Source organism: Molossus molossus, unplaced genomic scaffold (assembly GCF_014108415.1).
Source record: "Molossus molossus isolate mMolMol1 unplaced genomic scaffold, mMolMol1.p scaffold_m16_p_4, whole genome shotgun sequence".
NCBI classification, from domain to species: domain Eukaryota; kingdom Metazoa; phylum Chordata; class Mammalia; order Chiroptera; family Molossidae; genus Molossus; species Molossus molossus.
The window spans coordinates 77,477,603-77,502,313 of NW_023425377.1; the positions used below are offsets into that span (position 1 = coordinate 77,477,603).

General features: G+C 43.8%; 1 protein-coding gene across 4 annotated transcripts in view; it reads right to left on the reverse strand.

Moving 5' to 3' along the window:
• Positions 1-24,711, reverse strand: part of SAFB (scaffold attachment factor B) — a 40,698-nt gene continuing 15,987 nt past the window's right edge. Inside the window, exons 6-21 of one of the 4 annotated variants that reach the window (XM_036239650.1) lie at positions 22,866-22,893; positions 21,416-21,926; positions 20,942-20,991; positions 20,132-20,226; positions 17,160-17,309; positions 16,997-17,079; positions 16,558-16,697; positions 16,284-16,372; positions 13,224-13,330; positions 6,229-6,528; positions 4,562-4,699; positions 4,264-4,306; positions 1,414-1,532; positions 1,029-1,129; positions 564-630; positions 1-306 (exon numbers count right to left, since the gene is read on the reverse strand). In XM_036239650.1, the coding sequence (XP_036095543.1) occupies positions 177-306; positions 564-630; positions 1,029-1,129; positions 1,414-1,532; positions 4,264-4,306; positions 4,562-4,699; positions 6,229-6,528; positions 13,224-13,330; positions 16,284-16,372; positions 16,558-16,697; positions 16,997-17,079; positions 17,160-17,309; positions 20,132-20,226; positions 20,942-20,991; positions 21,416-21,926; positions 22,866-22,893 (2,151 nt within the window). In that variant the 3' untranslated portion in view covers positions 1-176. Of the gene's footprint in view, positions 307-563; positions 631-1,028; positions 1,136-1,413; positions 1,533-4,263; positions 4,307-4,561; positions 4,700-6,228; positions 6,529-13,223; positions 13,331-16,283; positions 16,373-16,557; positions 16,698-16,996; positions 17,080-17,159; positions 17,310-20,131; positions 20,227-20,941; positions 20,992-21,415; positions 21,927-22,865; positions 22,894-24,711 lie in introns of those variants that run through there. The other 3 variants (XM_036239649.1, XM_036239651.1, XR_004956395.1) reach the window with 3 other exon arrangements.

Genomic DNA, 24,711 nt, shown 5'->3' on the forward strand with positions numbered 1-24,711 from the left:
TAAAGAGTATGTGAACAGAAACACATTTATTACAAAAAAAAACAAAAAACAAATTCACATTGTATCGAGCTACAATATGGCAGCAGATAAAAAAAAATTTATTGTACACAGTTTAAGATAACTCCTAACAGAACATACTCTGGTTGCCATGTGATGGAACACAGGATTCCAAGCACTTAGTAGCGGCGAGTGAAGCGAGCGTCGTTGGGTCGGCTGCCCCGGTTCTGGCCACCAGATCCGCCTTGCATTCCACCACGTGGGATCACGTGGCCCCGAGAAGCCCTACCTGGGGTAAAGCTGCCTCGCCTGGAACAAACAGATATGCTCATGTCTTCAGAGCCTGTTCAGTGGGCTCTATTGGGTGCCCGTGGGACACGTGCTTTTTGGGACTCTCTTCCCCCTCAAGCAGCACCAGGGAACAGACCCACACCATTTTAGGAGCAATGACACACAACAAAGCACACAGCACATTAGGGAAGTCAGAGTAAGGTGGGAAGACTTGGATTGTTTCTAAACATGCAAAAAAGAAACTAGTACAGAGACCAACAGACAGAAAGTCTTACCCTGACATCCCTCCCCGGTTCATCATGTGACCTGGCCCAGAGTGACCAGACATGCTTCTCTCACCACCTAGAAAACAAGAGAACTTTTCACACTGTGCCTCTAAGCACACAATGTAGTTTCATGGATACCAACACAGAGTTCTGGCAAGTCCAGTCTCTTTCTTGAGCTACCCAGTCAACCCAGGACTTGCAGATCATCTCAGCACCAGAATGCCTTGGACTACCCTCAATAAACCAGAGCAAGGAGTTACCAACACCCACAGTATTCTATGCCACTCCTCACTTCTCACCCCCATCCAGTCATTAAAGGGTGTCTCCTATGCCTGGCCCTGGGGAAGGAGAGCAAAGAAAGTTGCTCCTGCCCTCAGAGCAGGGAAATGAGTAGTGATTAGTGACGAGAAGATGCAGCATAAGCTTTCTAGATGCTTCTCCACAGACAGATGCATCCCTAGAGCCAGTCCTTACCTTGCCACCTCTTGTGGTCCCTGTCTATCATGCCTCCATCAGCAGCGCCCTGCCATGCACGGTCATCCTCTATTCTTCGGCCATGGTCCCCCCAGTCACGTCTGCCCCTTGGAAAAAGACATCTCTGATTTGGGTTGCTCCCATCTCTGCCTCTCAGAATAGCAACAGCAGTTGGTTCTGGAGCCTGGGTTTAACATTCTGTATTCCCAGCCCCCCAGAGAGTAGGGACTGCAGGAAATAGGATGGGCTCTAGCCCCATGTTGCTCAAAGAGCTCCAACGTGGCCTGAGCAACGGTCAGTGCACTGAGTCACATCCCTGAAAATGGTGGGTTCTGTCAGCTATGTGTGAGGCCCACAAGTGCACTGTGGGGAGTGAGACACAAACCTGGGTGGAGGAGGTAGCCCCCGGCCCTCGCTCATCCTCTTGTCAGAGCCGTATCCGCCCCACCCGTCACGGGAGTCCCGCCCGTGGCGCTCTGGTCCTCCATGGCGTTTAGGGTAATGCTGGATGTCAAAGAGCCAAAACGAAAATGCTTTAGTATTAACCCTGCATCCCAAGGCCTTTGGGGTAACAAGTTAATCAAGACAACAACTTCAGAAGCACTTGCAGGCCCAGGATAGTGCTGCCAGGAACTCTACATGCTGTCTTATGCCACATATACCATTTCACCTCACATGACACAGGTGCATCCCTTGAAGTCTGCTCATGGCCTGGTGAAGAAAAGGTGCTCAAAAGTCAAGGAAAGCAGAAGGAAATTTAAGGCTGAAATTCACCCTCATCAAAAGGTAAAGAACTGCCCTGGCCAGTTTGGAGCATCGGCCTGTGGACCAGAGAGTCCCGGGTTTGGTTCCCACTAGGGGCACATACCAAAAAAAATAGGTAGGGAATTGAGGTACTGAGGGGTGCTATGACTTAACAACTGCTCCATGCCAAGAATGGATCCTTGTGCTCACAATATAATCAATACCTCCATAGAACCACAAGAACAGAAGGACCATGAGGGATCCTTTAATACAACTCACTAGTGGGCTTGCTGAGAATGCAGGACACCTGTCTGACAGAGCTGGGAGCCCCGTGGTTGGCACTAACAATGCCACTGACTGTACCATCATTGTGTCAAGTGCTGGGCTGGCACAGCTCCAGGAGTGCCCGGTCCCATTCTTCATGCTCCACAAAGGAGGGATGCGAGAAGCCCTGTCTGCTAGAGGAACATCCAAGGCTGACTTTTAGGGAACTGGGGAGGTGTCTTTCTCTCCGTGGTTTGCTGTTCACAAACCCAACCTGTGACCTTGGGGGCTTTTGCCCCAGGACCATATTCAAAGTAAGAAGGAACCAGAAGGGGGCCCTGGTCATGAAGCTCCTTAGATGCCTGCTCCAGCAGCCCAGTCACTGTCCATAGCCATACTCATCTCCCCTTTAAGCTGGGAGCCCCTCAACAAGAGAAGGGGGTCAGTTTTACAAAATGGAAAAAAATAGAGCACTGTCCCTTCAAGGGGCAAAATCAAAGACCAAAGTGTCCACGAAAGACAGTACTGTCAAAATGAAACAGAGCTGCTTAAACTGGACACTTAAAGTAACACTTCTAAAAAAAATATTATAGCTCATGATTTACAGAGTTTCATTTGGTTATGGACAAAGTCAAATGCTTAAGAAAGAATTTTTTATACATAGCCTTCTATCCAAAAACACAAAACTGGACAGAGGAACATTTTAATACAGGCAAGCAGGGAAGTTCAACTTAGTAAAACCTGGTTCTTTAACTAAAGCCCATTTCCATCTCTCCTTGGTATTTTATTTAAAAAAAATTTTTTTTTCTGTATTGATTTTTAGAGAGAGGAAGGGAGAGAGAGAGAGAAACATCAATGTGAGAGAGAACATTGACCACCCCTTGCAGCCCCCCCATTGGGGATCGGGCACACAACCCAGGTATGTGCCCTGACTGGCAATCAAACTGGCGACCTCTTGGTGCATGGGTCGACGCTCAACCACTGAGCCACACTGGCCGGGATCTTCCTGGTATTTTAAAGTTGAACCAATATTCTTCTGTCCAATCAACCAGCCCATGTAACAGTTCAACAAGGCCCTGAAGGTCTGTGCTATTTTCCTTTTCTGTTGTTACATGTTACCATCTACCATTTGGGCAGCACTAAAAACAACAAACACTTTCAGTTTTGTTTTGTCTGATATCAGATAAAAAACCACTGGCAATGGTAAGAGCTACATGTGAGGGACTATGCAAACACTTTCTGTGGACATATTTATTCAACCACCTATATGCAGTAGCATAATCAACCTCATTTCATGGTAATTGGAGAAACAGGCTTGGCAAAGTGGTGGCACCAGGACATGACCATGGTTCTGATTCTAGAGCCTGGACAACTTAACCATTGCACTCAACTTCACCAAAGAAAAACCAGAAGACTGAGTCTAGATTTGGCTGCATGTAAGATTTATCTCCAAGAGTAGGGAAAAAGCACTCATGTGAGGATCACAGAATTACTCCTGAGGTGGTAGAGGAACTGCTTGATATACCAAGAAACAGAGCCATCTCCAGACACATTTCTCAGGAACTGAGGGAGGAGATTGGGACCAAAAAGTCTCTCTGCTGGAGTCAGGGAAAGGATGGACTCACAGAGCAGCAATTCTGCCAAACACCCTGACCACAACCATCCCTCAATACTCTCCATTTTCTATGTAAGTCCACTCAAGAGTTGGGGCTCCTCGGAGAAGTTCTCAATCCACATGTAAGACAGGAAAAAAAGGAGAAAATTGAGTTTATTTTCTAAGGTGTTAATTCTGCAAAGAGAATGAGCGTGGACGAGAGACTTGAGTTGCTATCTGATGCTCAGCAGGGTAGGCTTGACCAGCAATCACAGGTGCAGTTGGACTCCACAACATGGAAGTGACAGATGTCAGCTATGTGGGTCATAGGTACATTATGACAGAGACTGTCAGACTCACCCAAGGCTCCCTAGCATTTTACTACCAGTGCATTTAGTTACTGGGCATATAGAACTTCAAGTCAAAGCCAAAAAGGACTTCAGAAAACCTGTTTGGATTTCCAACCAAGAATGAACACAGATCATTCAAACTGTCATCCTACAGACAGTGAAGGGCTGCCCATCTCCTTTACTCATTCTTCTACTAGTGCAAACAGGAGGAAGAAGAGGAAGGGTGGTAGAAGGAAAGAAGTCAACTCAATGGGAAAACCTGCAATCCTAGCTTCTGACTTACCTGTCCTTCTCGTTCTCCCATCATTGACCTTGAACCTTCTCTCCTGAAAGAGACAATTGAAAAGAAACCATGAGAGGAAGGATAGATTGGTTAGATCCGCAAATAGAAAACATCTCCTAAATTGAACCGAGTATTACACACACACACAGACACACACAAACACACTCTCTCTCTCATGATTCCAGTGGATTCACAGAACCTAGAAGGGCCAATCTCATTTCCTCATTATTAAAAATGACCCAGGACAAAGACCACCTGCATTAGGCAGGGCCAGGGGGGCCTGGCTGGCCTGACTGACCTGTCTACCGAGTGGTCAGGGTAACGGCCCCGGTCCCTGTGGTCAAAGTCATGGAAGCGGTCCTGGCGGTTGAAGTCAGAATGGTAACGCTCATCCAGGGCAGCTCGCTTGGCTTCTGGCCAATAGGCATCATCTCGCCTGTAAGTGGAAGAAAGAAAGGGCTGAATACATTTATCGCCCCCACCCACCACCAAAGAGATCACCTCAGTGGGAGTTGATGAACTATACCCTGAGACTGTTCCTGGCCCCACCACTTCAGAGAATGAGAATTAACTTTATCAACATAGGATTCTTTGCTGCATGAGCTGAGAGGCTGGAGGGGTGCCATAAGATCTGACTGAATGACTGTTCTATTTTGTCCAACACGACTGCTTTCCCTGAGCAGGAGGGCTTTGGTTTGACTAAAAGAGGTGATCAGTGAAGTAGAGAGGCAGGTGCACATAAGCATCTGCAGAAAGGCCACCACAATGGTCAGCCTCAACCTATCAAGAGAGCAAGGTGTAATCTGAGCTCTACAGTGCACTTCTGTGTCTTCTACCATGACACTGACTTGATCCAGCAAAGACATCCACTGGGAGGACCTTTAGGAGCACTTGAAATGTACTGTTTCAAAACATTCATGAGCAGAACAAACTCTCAGCATCAGTATTTTGCTCAAAGGCATTAAAAAGTCCTAAGGGAGCCTAAGGACTTATAGAAGTCATGACCTCTTTTAGCCCATGCAGTAGAAAGATGATAAAAACAAAGCACGGTTTTCCAAATCTGTAATACACTTGGAAACACTGATAGGATCACTACTGAGATTATCACACAGACTCTTCACAGCAGGACTCAAATTTAGGCCTCTTTTTTACTGGTCATTTGCACTTTAGTTTCACATATCGCATCAATATTGTTTATAATATTATTATTTGAATAAGCAAAAACAGATTACTGCCGTGATTACAAGGTCTGGAAGGGGCCTGGCCAGTGTGGCTCAGTGCCTTGATTGCTATCCCATGGACTGAGAGGTGCCGGTTCGATTACCAGTAAGGGCACATGCCCAGGTTTTGGGCTCCATTCACAATTGATGTTTCTCACTCACACTGATGTTTCTCTCTCTCTCTAAAAAAAATAAAACAAAACATTATTTAAAAAAACAAAAAGCAACCCAGCTGGTTGGCTGAGTGGCTGAGCGTCAACCCATGCACAAAGAGGTTGCTGGTTCGATTCCCGATCAGGGCTCATGCCCAGGTTGTGGGCCTGATCCCCAGTGTGGGGCATGCAGGAGGCAGCTAATCGATGTTCTCTCTCATCAATGTTTCTTTCTGTCTCCCTCTCCCTTTCTCTCTCTCTAAAAATCAATAAAGAAAAAAAAAGCCTGGAGGGGCCCAGAGGCAGCTCTCTTTGGTCTGGCTGTCTGCCCAGCTACTCTGGTTACCTGAAATCTCAACCCAGGGAATCTGTGCAGGGACTAGAACCTAGTGACTTCATCAGCACAACTTTCCTCAACCATTTCCCCACTGACCTCAGACCACTACAGATTCCTTGACCAAGCATGGGACATCAAATTGGGCTGTAGCAAGTACTTGTGCTTCCTTGTAAATAATAATCTTAAGTTAACATGATTTTAAATTCTACATGTAACGGGCCGCCTAAAGACAGCCAGTGGGAGCAGCTTGGCTTACCGGCCATCCACATCGTAGGGCCTCCGTACAGCAGGCCGCCGCTCCTGTTCATAGCGCAACTCCTGTTGCCGCCGCAGCTCCTCCCGCTCTCGGTGGATGCGCTCCTGCTCCTTCCTGCGCTCGTGCTCCACGTGCATGCGCTCTCGCTCCAGCCTCTCCCGCTCCATGCGCTCCCTCTCCAGGCGGTGCCGATGGAAGGCCAGCCTCTCACGAGCAAACTCCAGCTGTTCCCGCTCCTCCCATTCCTCCTGCTCCCACAGTGCCTGCATGAGCTGCTCCCGATCACTACGCTCACGCAACCTGTGGGCCAAGAGCAGCAGTTGCAGGGGTTCACAGGCTGCAGTTCTGGCAGAATCATCCAGTGGGGTAAGCTTTATGAATGCAGAGTAGCAGTTCCCACAAGGAAGTAAGTATAGAACAGCCACAGAACACGGCAGAAATGCAGCTTGCAGGGCTGGGCCTTGACCTGCAGGACTGCTGCTCTAGCAGGGAGAAGAAAGTTGGGGGCCCATTGTCTCTGAAACAGCAACAAGAACTCAGTAATGCCAGCAAGGGCTCTGCTTCCAGCTAAGATTGAGACCAGCCCGGTAACAGCAAAGGGGTGTGTGTGGGATCAGCTATAAATAAACTAAGATCTTTCCAGAGTTCAACATCTGATTCCATAAAATTCCCATTAAAAATAAGAAACAGAACCCTGGCCAGTTTTGCTTAGTGGTGGAGCGTTGGCCTGCAGACCAATGAGTCACGGGTTCAGTTTCAGCCAAGGACCTGTTTCAGTTCATCCCTGGCCCTGGTTGGGGTCGTGCAGGAGGCAACCAGTCAATGTGCCCCTCTCATGTCGATGTTTCTCCCTCTCTCTCCCTTTCTCTCCCTCTCTTTCCCTCCCACTCTATCTGAAAATGAACGGAAAAATATATCCTGGGGTGAGGAATAAAAAAATAAAAAGAAAAGAAACAGAACATATTTTTCATAACAATTAAGTATGAATTAGAACCTTTGCTCTCTAAATCATAAACTTTAATCATCATGAAACCAAGCTAGTGCATTTGAATCAAAATCTTTTGATGCTGTTACATAAATTCAGATAAATTTAACAACAAGCAAAGGCCTGAAACAGCTGAGTGGTAAAGTGCCAACAAGACTGAGCAGGGTCCCTGCCCCATGTTGGACAACTATTCTTCTGATAGTGATAGTGAACACATCACAGTACGTTTCCTTCCAGTCTCTATAGAGGCCAGGCTGCCTGCTTTCCATTCTTTGCTAAGCATTTACAGACACATATCTGTACCAGCAGAAATACACAATCTCGTTTTGTTTGTGTCTGCATTTGGTTCGATTCCCAGTCAGGGCACATGACCAGGTTGCAGGCTCATCCCCAGTAGGGGTTGTGTAGGAGACAGCTGATCAATGTGTCTCTCCCACATAGATGTTTAATTTTTTTTTAATCCTCACCCAAGGACATTTTTGCATTTTATCTTGAGTTATAGAGTGGGAGGGAGAGAAGGAGGTAGAGAGAGGAACATCAATGTGATAGAGACACACTGAGTGGTTGCCACCCACACGAACCCAACTGGGGCCGGGGACTAACTGCATTTGGAGCAAAATGGCAGTTTCCTTGGTTCACGTAACACATCCAGAACCCTCCCACATCCCCACCTCTACCGATCTACAGCATACTTTCGGGAAGGAGCTCATGGAGCAGGCAGGTTTGCATAACTAACATCCAGAGGCAGACCTCATGGCTATTCCCAACCTCACAAAAACAGACACCAATGCCCCCATGCCCCCATTTTCCTGTGCACAGATTACTCCAGGGAGGTTTGAAGAGGTGGCATTTCTGTGGCTGGGGCACTAGGATTTAGAAGTGCACCTACTTGGAACGTTTTCCCAGGTTGCATGCCCATGTACACTCCCACCTCTACTAATACCCATCTCCCACACTGTAATTCAAATGGTGGATCAAATTAAGCTGATGAATAAAAAAACTGGTCTTGCTTGGCCAGAGTGACTCAGTGGATTGAGCGTCATCCCAGGGACTGAGAGGTCCCGGTTCGACTCCCAGTCAGGGCACATGACCAGGTTGCAGGCTCATCCCCAGAAGGGGTTGTGCAGGAGACAGCTGATCGATGTGTCTCTCCCACATAGATGTTTATTTATTTATTTTTTAATCCTCACCCGAGGACATTTTTGCATTTTATCTTGAGTTATAGAGTGGGAGGGAGAGAAGGAGGAAGAGAGAGAAACATCAATGTGACAGAGACACATTGAGTGGTTGCCACCCACATGAACCCAACTGGGGCCGGACAAACTGCAACTGAGGTACATGCCCTTACCAGAAACCGAACCTGGGCCTCGCTGGTCCCTGGGCCAACGCTCTAACTGCTGAGTTAAACCGGCCGGGGCTCACACAGATGTTTCTATCTCTTTCCCTTCCCCTCCCTCTAAAAGAAAATCAATAAACATGTATTTAAAGGGGGAAAAAAACCAAAACTTGTTTCACTGCTGTTTTCACCTGCATTTCCCTGATACTCAGTGAGGCTGAACAATTTTCCATAGGTTGCATGGCCACTTGTATCGTCTTCTGTTCATTTTACTGTCAGGTTATTTTTTCCTTATTACATTTATTTGTATCACTTTTATTCCACCTGTCACATGTCTTTTGACTTTTTCTACATTCATTCATTGCAGAAAGTCCAAGTTAAGATTTTGTCTACTTCTTCTTTATAACTTTTCAGGCCTTCCAAAGCTCAAATTCTTAAATATATTTACTTTCACATTACATGAATTAGTTTTTAGGCTTGTGTTCTGTTATCAGTTTATTTTGACTATTTTGTCAATGATGTTAGTGAGTTGGAGACCCAAAGGACTATCCAAAGGAACAGCCAAATGACCTGAAGCAATTTTTGGGAGAGCCCATCATTTCATAACTAGTGGGATTTTATCAGGTTAATTTCCAGATACACATGGTTCAGTTCTGCTGCTTTATTTGCCAATTACTTCACCAAAACAAAACTTTTGATTGCCCAATGCCTTTCCCTTTTAGGCATAAAGTTCTGTATGGGGCATTAAAAACAAACAACAGCCCAGTCCACCTTTCTCTCTCTGACTTTCCTAGAAATTTCTCCTAATGGTTAGTTATTTTTTAACTATAGTTTAAAAGTTGCTTCTTGATAAATTAACAGTCACCCTAGCTGGTTTGACTTAGTGGTTAGAGAGTTGGCCCTCAGAATAGAGGGTCGTAGGTTCCATCCCCAGCCCCAGTTGGTCATGTGGAAGGCAACTAATTGATGTGTCTCTCACACATCAATGTTGCTCTCTCTTTTAACATCCCTCCCTTCCAGTCTATCTAAAAAAAAAAATCAATGGAAAAATATCATCTGGTGGGGATTAAAATAATAATAGCCCTGGCCAGTTTGGCTCAGCGGCTGGAGAGACCCGGGTTCGGTTTCCACTAAGGGCGCGTACCTCGGTTGCAGTTTGTCCCTGGCTCTGGTTGGCCTGGTTGGTCGTGCGGATGGCAGCCACTCGATGTGTCCCTTTCACATCAATGTTTCTCTCTCTCTCTCTGTTCCTATCTCTCCCTCCCATTAAAAATAATAACAATAACTGTCACTCAACATCATCAATACCATTTTTTTGTTTTTGAAAACTATAAAGAGGAAGTTCCCTCAACTTGTGAGGGCGGTGCACACACCTCGAATCACCTGTCAGAGCTCGTTGGAGGCGGAGGCAACACAGTGCCAGACCCGAGTTTCACTTTCTGGGATTGGACTTTGAGCCATCAGAACCATGAGCAACTACAATGTGTCCCTTGGTTGGTCCAGCTCCTTGGGGTTTCTGGCTGCAAGGTGGCAAGGATTTCAACATGCCTCTAAAAATCTCTAGTCTAAAAGATGGTAGCAAAGCATCCCAGGCAAACGTGAGAATAGGCAACATGCTTCTCAGCACTGATGGAGTTAAGTGCCCATGGGATGACTCACCTTGTAGCCCAGAACAAGATTAAGGGTTGTATAGGCTCTTTGAATATGAATGACTCTGCAAACCCCACTACTTCTCACCTCTTTTTACATGAAGACAAACTTGGAAATCGAGAAAAATGGAAAAAGCTGCTTCTCAGCTTGTCCTGACTCCTAGGCTGAGGAGATTAATTTCTCGGCCAAGTAACTGGGAAGCAGAGCTAAGGCTCAGTGCTTAATTTCTGGACTTTCTTCAAATTGCATCATTCTTCATATACTAAACATTTTCTATTGCTGACCTACATGTTTGTTTCTACCTCATCTCTAAATTCATGTAGTCTGTCCTAATAACCAATACAATGATTCAATCTAAATAAAACTAAGACAGGCAAAACCTGGATCTTATTATGAGCAATATTCCTTCCTTCTGAAATCTCAAACTTAGAGCTTCCCACTACTTTTCAGTTCCCTTACTCTCTACTCTTCCTATTCACACCCCTCCACTTACCTATTAGCTGGTTAATTTTTTTGCTTACTACAAACTGCAAGTGAAATGCATAGTCCCTTCGAAACTTGCTCCTCTTCAGTATGTTATTAATAGCAACCACAAAAACTAAATTTGAAACTTGGAACCTATTGTAAAAAGTTTAAACTTCTTTTTAACTTCTTTCTCAATCAGATTCATCTAGACTTCATGAATCTGTTCTTAGAGCCTTGCTCATCCATTTATTATTTTGTACTATGTGCCTGCTTTAGTTCTGACCTTATCCCAGGATTCTGCACTAACCTTTAGAATGACACTGTCTGTGCTTTCATTCTTTCTCCCTAGATTACTAAATGTTTTTTAGATATCAGACTAGTTAACACTTCCTCTCCATTCTAGATTTTAAACATTAAATAATCATAGTTATGAGTGGTGTATTTACCTTTTAGGATTAGGACTTAAATGATAAATTGACTTAGGGTAATATAGGAACTTTTAAAAGACATACTTTATAGTTTATTGGGTGCAACTGTAAAAACCTGTCACTGCCACACCATTTTGTAATTAAAAGTTTCTGTTATTTTTGAGGTACTGCAAGAGGATTCTGAGTCATGAATTGGATACTAAAATGTTGAACAAACATTTATACACTTAGGTAAATACTGTTTAGATGGAGTATTCTTTAAAACTATTCCTGCTAAATCAGTTCATCTTTAGATATACTTTCTTTCTTTCTTTTTTTTTAAATTTTTTCCTTTATTGATTTTAGAGAGAGAAGTGAGAGGGAGAGAGAGATAGAAACATTGATGAGAGAGAACATCGACTGGTCACCTCCTGCATACGCCACACTGGGGATTGGACCCACAACCTGGGCATGTGTCCTGACCGGGAATTGAACTGGTGGCCTCTTGGTGCATAGGCCGATGCTCAACCACTGAGCCACACCAGCCAGACTATACTTTTCTTTTCTATTTTAGCTTTTTGTGCCCTGGCTATGATAAAGTGAAGCCTTTTATTTTTATTTTTTTCTTTTACTGAATTTAGATAGAGGAAGTGAGAGGAAGAGATAGCAACATCAATGAGAACATCGACTGGCCACCTCCTACATGCCCCTCACTGGTTATCGGGCCCACAACCTGGCTTGTGTCCTGACTGGAAACCGAACTGGCAACCTCTTGGTGCACGGGTTGACGCTCAACCACTGAGCCACACCGGCCGAACTAAAGTGAAGCCTTTAATAGAATTTTCTTTATGTGGAGGCCTCATTACTTAGCAGGTAGAGTTAATGAGGCTAAGGACACTGATCTGATTTTTTTTTTTATCATCCTCACCCGAGGACATTTTTCCATTTTTCGTTCAGGTAGAGTGGGAGGGAGAGAGAGGAACAGAGAGAGAGAGAGAGAGAGAGAAAGAGAAAGAAAGGGGGGGGGGAGGGAAGAAACATCGATGTGAAAGGGACACATCGAGTGCTTGCCACCCGCACAACCAACCAGGGCCAGGGACAAACTGCAACTGAGGTATGCACCCTTAGCAGGAACCGAACCCGGGTCTCTCCAGACTGCAGGCCGATGCTCTAACCGCTGAACCAAACCGGCCAGGGCCTGATCTGATTTCTTAATCAATCAATTATCTTCCTGTTAGTCTGTACTCACAGGTTGTCCTCCAAAATATGGCCATTTCAAAAATATTAGTCATGAGTGAAACAGAGAAGGGGAGTCAGAATTACTCAGTGGCCATTCATTCTAAAACAAATTAAGGCACAGGCCCCTACCAGACTGGTTCAGGAGTTTCATCTTCTCTCTTATTCAAATAACTCACCACTTACTGAATTTTCATAATTTGGCCTTCAACAGTGTTAGCTGTCCATCTTATTTCTCTGGTCTTGAAAGTTGGATGGCTTATTGAATTTACCAAGAGGCAGTGTGTTGAGATGAAAAGAACGTGATTTTTAGAGTCAGACCCTCTGCTCTATTTCTATCACTAATCAGCTGTGTGGCCTTGGTTAAATTTTTTAATCTCCAAGTCTCTCTTTCTTCCTTTGAAAAAAGTACCTACTTTATATAGTTATAAAAATTGAACAAGAAAGTATACATAAGTCACCAAGAAAAAAGTGGATGCATAATAAATGATGAAGTTGTATAAAAAAATAAAAATTATAAAGACATTTTTTTCTCGGCTTATTTAGGATTAGGACCTCTCAACTCACTGAGTGTATCTATCCCACTGTTTTTCCTTTTCCATAGTTTCTGGAGCAAATTGGTGTGTTTTGTTAACTAGCACTATTGCACCAAGAAGCATTCCATTTCCAGTTGCTATTCCCTTCCACAATCTTTAGGAAGAGATGAGTCTATGTGCATGAGAAAATCATTTGAAAAGCCATAGGTTGAAAGTCACAGCACAGCAAGTCTATGAGCTGAAAGCCAAAGGGGCAAACAGATTTAAATAGTTCTCCATGCATAGGGGGCTTTGAAAAATCCCTTCCCTCGCCTTGGACACAGATATAACCAGTCCAGGGCAACAGTCAAACCAACAAATGTTCCTAGACCCTCACTCACCTTCGGGACTCCGAGTCTCTTGACTTCCGAGGCTCTTTGACTTTATCAAAGGACACAACGGATCGCTTCTCTCTGCTGGCTGATTTGCGATCCTGGCTCTTAGAAACCTGGTTCACACCAAGGAACATTGAGAAGTTAAGGTAGAAATGACAACAGGAACAATCAGGCATGTCCAGGTCCAAGCATCCAAAGTGAAGATCAGAAATGAAGATTTAAAGTTTAACAATTAGGTAACAATGTGTTACCTAAGTGAGACAATTAGGTAACAATGTGTTCTCTCCTAAGCAACTTCACATTTTGCTTATTTATTGTACCTCAAAGTCACAGATCTTTATCACAATTTAATACTAATATAGAGTGGGGCAAACGTAGGTTCACAGTTGTTCACATGGACAATACAATAAATAAAATAAATAGTAATACAAGAATAAACTATTTCACACATTCACAACTGTAAATGTTTTTCTTTTAACTGATTTTTTTTTTTTTTTTAGGGAGAGATGGAAACATCAATGTGAGAAAACATCAATCGGCTGCCTCCTGCATGCCCCCTACTGGGGATTGATCCTGCAACCCAGGGATGTGCCCTGACCAGAAATCAAACTGGGACCTCTCAGTCCATGGAATGATGTTCAGTTCACTGGGCCATACTGGCTGGGGCATACATATATTTACAAATGGAAACCTAGTTTTGCCCCACTCTGTATGATCCCTCAAGTACTTTCAATAGGATCAAAATGAAAAATTAGTATTTTCCCCAAAAACTTTTAAAATAAAAAAAAACACATTGTTTTTATACTTTGTCTTTGGCATACAAAATAAATTCCGTAATCTTGTCCTTTTCCTTCATAATTCAATGTGCAATGAGTACCTAACTGAGGCCCCTTCTGGTATCAGAGGACTCTTTATTTGTGCCAACTGCATTCTTTTTGAGATCTACCTATCTTAGCTCTGGAATCCACACTTTCATTTTGACCTCTTCCAAACATTTTTAATAAAGTAAGGGTAAAGGTTATACTATATTAAAGTATTTGCACAAACATGTGCAAACTTCCATAATCAAAATGTTGGCTTGCAACTGATGCACACTATTCAATAGGTGGTATGGTTTGTCATCAGATTAGCATGGGATTAAGAAAACAGGCATGAGGCTAGAATGTAAGAACCTAACGCTCAGAGTGTCCCCAGTGGACAGTTAACTGGTATGGGTTCTAATCCTGAACTATGCAAACGATAGTTTACATTGAACACCTGCTTTTCTTCTGGGAGTTGTTGTCCTTTCTAAATAATCAAAAACCTTGGCTCTGACTCTAATGGGCTTCCCTGGGCAGGAGTATCACCCATATGTTGCTGCATTTTCATTGCTGTGTCAGCCTTCATGGAAGGGAGAGAACACAAAGGAGCCCACGAAGGGTTCTCTCCAGACTCCGCTTGAGTATTTCTACCTATGATCCGCTGTGCATCCTCACTGCATCATTGTAGCAAATCTTAGCTGTGAGTATAACTAGATGCTCAGTCCACTGGACCCTCTAGTGAATCACTGAATGTGGGTGATCTTGGGGATCCCGGACCTACATCTATCAAAGTTGTAAGCTGTCATGAAAAGTTTAATGTATGAACATCGACACTGCCCGTGACCCTAATGTCAGGCAGACTGAAGTGATAACACAGGTACTTTGTAGATTCTGTTCTCTGCAAAGCATCTGCAAGGAGACAGTGCAGAATGAAGCTAAGGTGCAGATTGGCTTAAAGGTGGCTAGAGAGGCCAGGCTGGTGTGGCTCAATGGATTGAGTGTTTTTCCATGGACTGAGAAGACCCAGTTTGATTCCCAGTCAGGGCACATGCCAGGGTTGTAGGCTCAATCCTGAGTAGGGGGCGTGTAGGAGGCAGTTGATGGATGTTTCTCTCTCACATTGATGTTCTCTCTCTCTCTAAAAAAAAAAAAATCAATGAAAACATATTTTTTAAAAAAAAGGTGGCTGGAGAGGCTGGCTGGGTCACATGCAGATTACAAATACACAATGGAGCACTACTAAAACTTTCAGGGCAGGCCTTGGCCAGTTTGGCTCAGCGGTTGGAGCGTCAGCCTGTGGACTAGAGAGTCCTGGGCTCGGTTCCTGCTAGGGGCACGTACCAAAAAAAAAAAAGAAAGAAAATTGACAGCTAAACACTGACTCAGGGAAATGGTCAATCATTCCCATGTTTGAATTTTAAAATAAGCTTTAGAAAAAAAAAAAAAAAAAAGCAACAATTCTTGTCAGAACAAAGGAAAGCATTTATTTATTTATAAAACTTTATAAGTTAGTTATTAGAGCCAAAGTGACAGCCAAATATCTCAAATGCTCTTAAAGGAAAGCTTTTAAGCCCTGATCAGTTTGGCTCGGTGGTAGAGCATCAGCCTGTGGACCAATGAGTCCCGGGTTCGATTCCAGCCAAGGACACATACCTCGGTTGCGGTTCATCCCCGACCCCGGTCTGGGTTGTGCAGGAGGCAACCAGTTGATGTGTCCCTCCAATGTCGATGTTTCTCTCTCTCTCCCTGTCTCCCTTCTCTCTTTACCTGAAGATAAATACAAAAACATCCGCAGGTGAGGATTAAAAAACAACACAAGCCCTGGCCAGTTTGGCTCAGCGGTTAGAGTGTTGGCCTGCGGTCCAGAGAGACCTGGGTTTGGCGCCCGCTGAGGGCGCGTACCTCGGTTGCAGTTTGTCCCCGGCCCTGGTTGGTTGTATGGGTGGTAGCCACTCGATGTGTACCTTTCACATCGATGTTTCTCTCTCTCTCTCTGCCCCCCACTCTATCTGAACAAAAAATGGAAAAATGTCCTCGGGTGAGGATAAAAAAACAAAACAAAAAACTCCCCCACAAAACATCATTGGCAGGGGGGAAAAGCTATTTCATTTCTCTTTTTTTCTAGTTCAAGATATTTACACTTTGAAAAGGGAGATAACCTCCCTCAAATTAAACTCAAGAATTCCCTAAAACAGTTGGAAATGTAAATAGAATAATGTCGAGTGAAAAAGTTACTAAATACCCCAGTTAGAAAATCAATACTCACTCTCTCTTTGGATCCTGATGTTTTGACACTAATAACAGGCACACCTTTAGATTTATCCATTACTACAGTCCGCTCGGTTCCTCGACTTCCTACAGGAAGAAAACAGTAGTGTAACATAAGAAACAAGAAACATCCAAATGAAAATGAAAATACTTAATGCTATGGAAAATAAAGCTACTTTGTGTTGCCAATTGATCACAGCAAACCAACAAACCACACAGGCCAGGAACAGAGCACAAGGTGAGCTCCTGCATATCGATCAGGGGTGGGCTACCTGATTTTGTGGTTCGAGATCGCTCCGAGGGGCCAGATTTCTGATCATCTTGATCTTTACTCTTTTCTCCACTTCCATCTTCACCCTTTTTAGCATCATCTTTTCTGTCAGTTTTATCTTCTCTTTTAAGGTTTGCAGATCTAAGTAAGACCCCAAAACACAGAAGTGTGTTAGATCAGGTATTTAGATAAATCAGCCAGGACTAGATTGTTGCAATGAGTACCAACACCACAACAAAGAAGGAGTCCATACTGCTTTCCCCAGGTGCCCCTGGATTAAGGAAATCCTCCCCAACAACTGGTGTTGAAACCTCCTTTCAAAAAATAGAAAAAATAAAGAGGATCAGGAGCCTCATGTTCTTCCCCATCTGTGGAGAACCTGAAGGATGTGAAACAAAGAATCATATTGGCCACAATTTCCTCAGGGAAGAGAGGAATACCTGTCACTGGTGCTAGACTTCTCTTTTTTCCCTTCACCCTCTCTTTTGTCAGAGGTTTTCTTTCCAGCAGGTTCATTTTTTGCCTGAAAAATAGAAGCAAATGGAAGTATTACCTTATTGTTTCCTCAAATGGTCACAGCCCTGGAAGAAAATGGCCCCTTACCTTTTCCACTGAGATCATCTTCCCATGCAGCTCTGTCTTGTGCAGGTGGTTAATGCATTTTGTGGCCTCTTCTGCTGTGGACATTGTCACAAAGCCGTAGCAGCGAGCTCCAGGACTCCGAGCATTTGTTACAACCTTGGCACCAACCACCTCAAAGGAAAAACACAGAAATATGTCTTGGACACAAAGCCCACACACATAGACCCCAAAACCTACCACTCAAAATGCACAGGTCATAATTGTTCATGCTGCTTTCCTCTGATTCACCCCAAGTCCTGGCTCCCTCCCTAGTATAAAGAGCGATGGGAAAACCCTGTCACCAAGTGCCTGGAAAGAGGCAGATGACTGGGGAAGACAGTGCTTGTCTCACAGCTACTCCTCTACTTCTGGCTGTTCCTCCAAAGAACCAGGATAGCAGTGTAGAGAAGAAAGAAAAGTGAAACGAAAGCAGAGTTCTGCCAACATTCCTTTAGTATCTCAAACTTGTAAAAAAAATTACATTCAAACCTTGGTTTTCAAAAGTCTCCCATTTTGAATAATTTGCTTCTCAACCTGACAACCCTTTCATGCTGATACCTGTATGATCAGTCACGCATCTCTCAGGCGACAAAGGAGAGAATGTGCGAGTATGAGTCGGTTTACCACTGTTAACACCTCGGGAAATTGTGCTATGAATATTTTCGTATTTTTTGCTTTTATTGCTACATTACTAAATTTTCATTTATTACTGTATACTTTATTTCTTTTTTGCCCTTTTTGTGTTTAAAGTGTTTATTCATAGATGTGAGCAGTTAAGTAGAAAGACATATCTATAGATAGGTATCGGCATAAGAACAAGTTTGAATAGAGTACTCTGGAAAGCAGAATCCATCTCACTAGGAATAACAAATTCACTAAAATGTTTGAGGTACTAAAGGTACATCCTCACAAGCTATGTAATACCCCAATGAATCCAGCAAGCTGATGTCAGGCACCAGGCTCAGGAGAAGCCCCACAGGAGCCAGTATTCATTCTCATTGTGCCACAAGGAGTCTTACTCCAAAGGAAGGTTTCAGAGTGGTCTAATTCTGTGTTCAAGTAACATGAAACCTACAATGCACCCAGGACCACGTAAGTTTCAGGGTGACATTTCCTTGACAGCACCCATCCACTGAGGGGCACAGGGGAATCAGGAAAGGGCCCACACTGTATTACTGAGCCCAAGGGAGTCGTCAGTTATTTCTATCACAATGGCATGGTTAGTTTTCCCTTTGTTAGCTCTTGGACATCAATTACCAGGGTAAATACTGTTGGTTTTCTCTCTTATAATTTGTTGAAGCCTTAATATGAACAAGGGCCTGTGTCAAGTTTCACTATCTTGCCCCAAAAGCTGACTCTGAGAGACAAGAAGCACTGGATAGAGTTTATTTTGGAGGTGTGTTCAGGACAAACAGGATAAAGGGGAGGAGAGAGAGAAGGGAGGAAAGCCAACATAAGTACCCAAACAAACAAGGAACTGTAGTGGGAACCTGGTGGGAAGGCTGATATATGAGTATCTATTCATCACTGCCACTTCTGAGGTTGAGTAGGGAGGAAGAGAGGAGAGGGGCAAGTGCTGCAGAGGGGAGGCAGCCATAGCTGCCCCAGCTATGGGTAAAAGCAGGCCATAAGTGAGGGCCACAGGTAGAGTAACCATAGCTCTACTAATGGCTACACACCATCTTTAGGAGGTAGCAACTAAGGGTCCCCAGGGGTAGAGATGATGTTCCCTTAAGGAAAGTGACATGCCCCTGGCCATACAACTGTCAGCGGCAGAGCTGGAACGTGCCAGTGGTGAAAAAGTAAAGGCCCTGTATAGGTACAGCCTCACCCATGCTGTCATGTAGTTACCACTGTCTCAGAGAAGGGCTCACAGCATCTCTGTGCACTGCCATTTGCTACCCCTTGCAGCCCTTCCCGGGTTTAAGTACTAAAGCAATATAAATGAATTCCAGACATCCTATAAAGTCTAAGCAGTTGCTTAAGGGTGAGGGAAGGGGAAGAAGGCATACAAAGTAACCCTGGCTAGTGTGGCTCAGCAGTTAGAGTGTCGGCCCACAGACCAGTCTTGATTCCGGTCAAGGGCACATACCTCCAGTTGCGGTTCGGACCCCAGCCCTGGTTGGGGGTCATGTGGGAGGCAACCAATTGATGTGTCTCTCTCACATCAATGTTTCTCTCTTCCTTTCTTTCTCTCTCTCTCTCCACCTCCTCCCTCCCACTGTATCTGAAGATAAATGGAAAAATAGCCTCAGGTGAGGATTAAAAAAAAAGAAAGCCCTGGCTGGTTTGGCTCAGTGGTTTAGAAAAATTTTGCCTTTGAATGGGAAAATCCTGACACCTATCAAAGTCCTAGTATTATTAGACTATGTTAGCACAAGGATTCCAAACCTCCCAACCCACTGTGGGGAGGCCCTTGCAAAAGATCTGAGAGACCTCCAACTAAAATATGAGTCTGTTTTACAATATATAGGTAACATTCTAATTGCCAGTACATATAAGAAAATTTCAGACAGAAATAACATTATGACCTTAAGAGCGTTGGCCGTGGACCGGAGAGTCCCGGGTTCGGTTTCTGCTAAGGGCACGTACCTCAGTTGCAGTTGGGCCCTGGCCCCGGCTGGGCTCGTGTGGGTGGCAGCCAGTCTATGTGTCCCTCTCATGTTGATGCCCCCCCCCCCCATCTGAAGATAAATGCAAAAATGTCTTCAGGTGAGGATATAAAAAATTTAAAAAAGCAAGACATACAAAGTAGATGGGGGCTCTGGGAGCTTCCACGGACCTGCTACCTCCACACACAGACGGAGTGGGTAGACGACCTTGCACAGGCCATGAGCTGTGAGCTCAAAGAACAGCAAGCTGTCAAAGTAATCACTGAGGGGACAGTAATTTGCATAAAAACCCTACAGTATACTGGCTTAAAGATATCTTCTCCAGAAAACCCTTGGTCTTACCTTTCCATATTTGCTGAATAGATTCTTCAAATCTGTAGCTCTGGTGGTAGAAGAAAGTCCACTAACCCAGAAATTTCTACCACAACTGCTACGACCTATTTAAAAAAAAAAATTCTGGTCAAAAATACAATTCATACTATACCCTGAGTTTTAAAGTCATTCCAAACTATGTATGTTCCCCACTTATCCCAGATACCAGCAGCCCCCAAAGCCCACTGTCCTTACACAACCGGAGTGACACACTAGGCCTAACAGGACCAGCAGTGATGCCACTTACAACAGTGAGTCAGGAGCTAGTAGAACCATAAGAGGTTCCCTCAAAAGTTACCAAATGGCACCACAAAACCCAGTGAGGCTGCTTTTGGGCAAAAAATGCTGATATCTGTGTCAAACCACTTCAGGGTTCCTTTCAAGAGGCACATACTTTTGCACTTATCCCAGGTTCTTGTTCTTTTTAGAACACTGATTAAAAATCAATCTGAATAGTAAAATTTCAATTAGAGAAGAAATTATAACATAGACCTAACGGGCTGATAAAGCTGAAATACCAGGTAACCCCCAAGATTGACACCAGAATCGTGTTTTCGAAAGTGCCCTCACAAAAGCAAGTATCCGCACCACATTGATACAACCACCCTGAGGAACTGGCCTGCTCCCCACAATCTAGGACCTGCAGTGAAGGGCTGGAGAAAGGCCCCATGGAAGACACACAGGAATTCTGGGTAAGAAATGCACTATGTAATAAATCAGAATCAAATACCATACCACTGCTGAGGCTACATACTACAAGAGAATGCCACAAGGACCTACCCTTGTCCTCTTTGGAAAGCCGTTTTGTATCCGAGTCATCTTCGACAGAACTAGAGAGAAAAAATAGTGTCACTCCAGGAGGAAGAAGCAGAGAGGAAACAAACTCAAAATTATAAAATACGTGCTGAGGTTGCATACCTACCCGAAATTTAGTTCTGAAAAAATGATACCCAGGCAAACTTGTATTGGAAATCTGACCTAACCATAAGATTTCACACCCACAGGAGTTAATTAATTCTGCTGGGCTAAAGATACATAGGAAGAATTAAAGAAAACAACCATGACAGGTTGAGAAAAGAAAAAAAGATTATGTAATCAGTTTAAAATAAACAAAGAGAAATAAAACATTCTGTAGAGGTAAACTACAATTTCGTCAGTCTGGCTGGCCAATTGCAGAAAAAACAGCTTATGTGTGTCATTAAACGACCAATGAAAAGGAGATAGCGTCTGGTCTAAAACTGAGAAAAAACAAACCTCATTTTCTGATCAGCGCCCTCACTGGCTGAGGACTCTTTAGGAGCCGGAGGGACTTCATTACAAGCTTCAAAAGCAAACTTCTTCACGTCTTCTTTGCTATCTCTGGGGTCTGGGCTTGAGGCTTCCCGGGGCGCTTCCGCGACCTCCTCGCTAGAGGCTTCTGCGTGTTCTGAGGCTTTACTACTCTGCTCAACTGGCTCCTCTAGCCCTACAGGCTCACAGTCCGTCCTCTCGTCACCGCCTGTCTGCTCCACGGGCTCCCTTTTCACTACCGCTAACAGGGTGTCTGCCTTGCTCCACTGAGCTTGTGCTGTTGACTCGCTGGCCAAATCTAAATCACCCTCCTCCGGATGACCGCTGCCAAAAAGGTCCTCTTCCTCCGCAAGCTTTCTGTCTGGCCCCACGCTACTTGTATCCTGTGCAAATGGCTGCTCCAGCTCGGAACCTTCTTCTTTTACTGGCTCAGATTTACAAGTTTCCCCCAAAATGTCGAGTATTTTCTCATTTTCTACGGATTTAACAGGAATAGAATGGCACAAGGTTTAATTACCAGGGAAATAAAGCAATCACAAATGTGGAACTGGCACGGCTGCCACACTAACACGAAGAGAACTGCTAGCTACACAGAGATTGGAAAACCCGCGGGTACACACGTTACACTGGTTACACTACCTGCACTCCAACCGACTGCTAGAGTAAGCTGCTATGCTACATGGAAGAGAAAAGCATCCCAGAGATTTAACACCCAAAACCTTCTGGCTGTTTCTTGACAGTCTTCATTCTGTCGTCGTTTATATATGACTCTTCCAAATTTAGCTTCCAAAGTCCAAGTTGCTTAACTGAATGTATCACCATTCACTGAACAGCTCAATTTCCAAATTTCTTTGAATTTCTTTTAACAGAACAGTCCAACATGAAAACCAGAATCTCTTCCATCGGTGCTCTGAGATATTTGAAGTCCAGAAAGTGAATAGTATTTGTTTGGAATTCTCATGAAGAAACTCTTTCCTCTTCTGGAATCCAGTTATGTCTCAATGTTTTAAAATTTATCTCCCTACCTCTATCTGCACTGCCTGAATTAAAAACCACAAAGTTAAGGGACTGCCCAATATCACAAGATCTGTTTTGTGGGGTGCAGCTGTATTAGCTTGAGAGGTATGCAAACTCTTTCTACATACATTTAAGTGCCATTTATACTTAAAAAGGCATGGGATCGGTTCACCTCACCGATACATTTTGCAAAATGAGAAGTTAGCCACTTTCACAGATCTGGTGATATGGCTGGGTTTCCAATCTCTATGATCCTGGTATGTTCTGGATCGTAAACCTTTAGAACAATGTATACTACACTAAGGCAACTTTTTAAAATTTAAGAATTCAAATTAGAGAAGGTGGAAAACTAGAATGGTTCCAAACCCCCGCTGGTAAATTTTTCATTGAACAGTACCTGGCTCCAAGGATGGCTCTTCAATTTCCTGTGAAAAACAAAAATAAATACAATAAAATAAAGAAATAAGATTGTACAAGATGGATAAAACCTATAGTTTACTTATACCAAAAACTACAATAACTAAAAGGGAAAATTTAAAAACATAGACTAGAAAACTCACAAATGCAACAGTTGGAGAACTTGCTCGTGAAGGAAAAAGTCCACAGAGCTGGCATTCCAGCTCCTTCCTCTGGGCCCCAAGCCCCACATTTCAGGAGCCTGGTACCTGGTTTCTATTTTTGCTGCGCTTCCCCAGTGCCTGGCAACATTTCATTTTTCATGGTGATGAACTGATCACATGCTTGTCTGTCCCTCTAGACAGAACTCTTAAATGCAAGGAGAGCAGTGTTTTCATTTTTCTACTTTTTGTGTGGAACAGAATGCCTGGCATATCAAACAATCAAGTTTTCACTTAATTAATGTAGCATTAGTTTAATAGGAATGGGGAACCTTTATTCTGCCAACACATTTAGGTCAGGGGCCATTTAGATATTTATAACATCATTAGTAGGCCATACAAAATTATTAACTTAAAAATTAGTCAGGCTAATTTGGTGAGGCATGTGATGTTAGCTGATATTGATTCTGAGGGCCTTATACAGCCCTCAGGCTGGATATTCTGCACCCCTGGTTTAGAAAATTTACAAAGCTCAGGGAATACATGCACAGGTGGTTGAAACCTGTTCTTATTTCACATAGTTGTATCACCCCTGCCTTCTTGTCACCTGAGAGACCTCCAGGATTACATATTCATCCTACAATCAAGGTTTCCACTGGGTCAGCTCTAATTCCCAAATATCCCTCCAACCCTTCCCAGGAAGCCCCATCAATTCAGACCATTACTGTCCCTCACCTACAATAGCCTCTGGTTTACTATTCCCATCCCCAACTGTCTGAGTTTTGCCACTGTGGCAAAATGTCCCCCTGTGGCCTAAAGGCTTTAACAATGGCCCCTCATGCCATCTCCCTCCCCAAAAGGCCCACTTGTACCCTACAAGTCCTATACATTTAGGTCAGGGGCCCTCAGCTCACAGAAAGGTTACCCTGAATGTCTTCAGATGTTGCCCCACTAGTAAAGGACCTTTCTCTCAATATGTAGTCCCTGCCCTCTACCTCTGCACAAGGTATATTATTCTGAAATTCCAACCAATGCTGATGAACACCGACTAAGTTCCAGGTGCAAATTTAAACACCTTACATATACATATATTAATCATCAGACAATCCTAGCAGGTTGGAACTATTAGTATCATCTTTCTTTTCAGATTAGGAGACTGGCACAGAGTATTTGACAACATTGCTCAAGCACACACAGCAGACGAAGCCAAAATCTGAGCAAAGGCTGTTTGATTAGGAGTCTGTACATCAGTCAGGCCTCTTCTCAATGCTCTGTTTACATGTGTACTCCACTCATAGAGGATGAGCCCTGTGAGGATGGAGACCAGCCTTTCTTCACTCATGTCTGTATCCATACCAACACATCGCAGGTTTAATATAGACCCCATAAATGGATGTGGATGGTCTATAGTTTCCACTGGGGATTGACCTGTCATTCTAGGAAGCCCTAGGAAACTGTTCACTTTCCTCAGTTTCATTTAATTGCAATCAATTTGTTTCTAATATAACATATCCCACTAGGGGAAGTAAAACTCTATGAGTGAAACAAAGCATCACTCCAGGCAGAACAATTCTCTTCTTTACTTTTTCCAGAGAAAAATGAATTTATTCCTCTTTGTCTCTGGGAGGGGTTATATGCTTTCCATTTTAACTCAGGAGTCTTTGACCTAGAATGACAACTTGATAA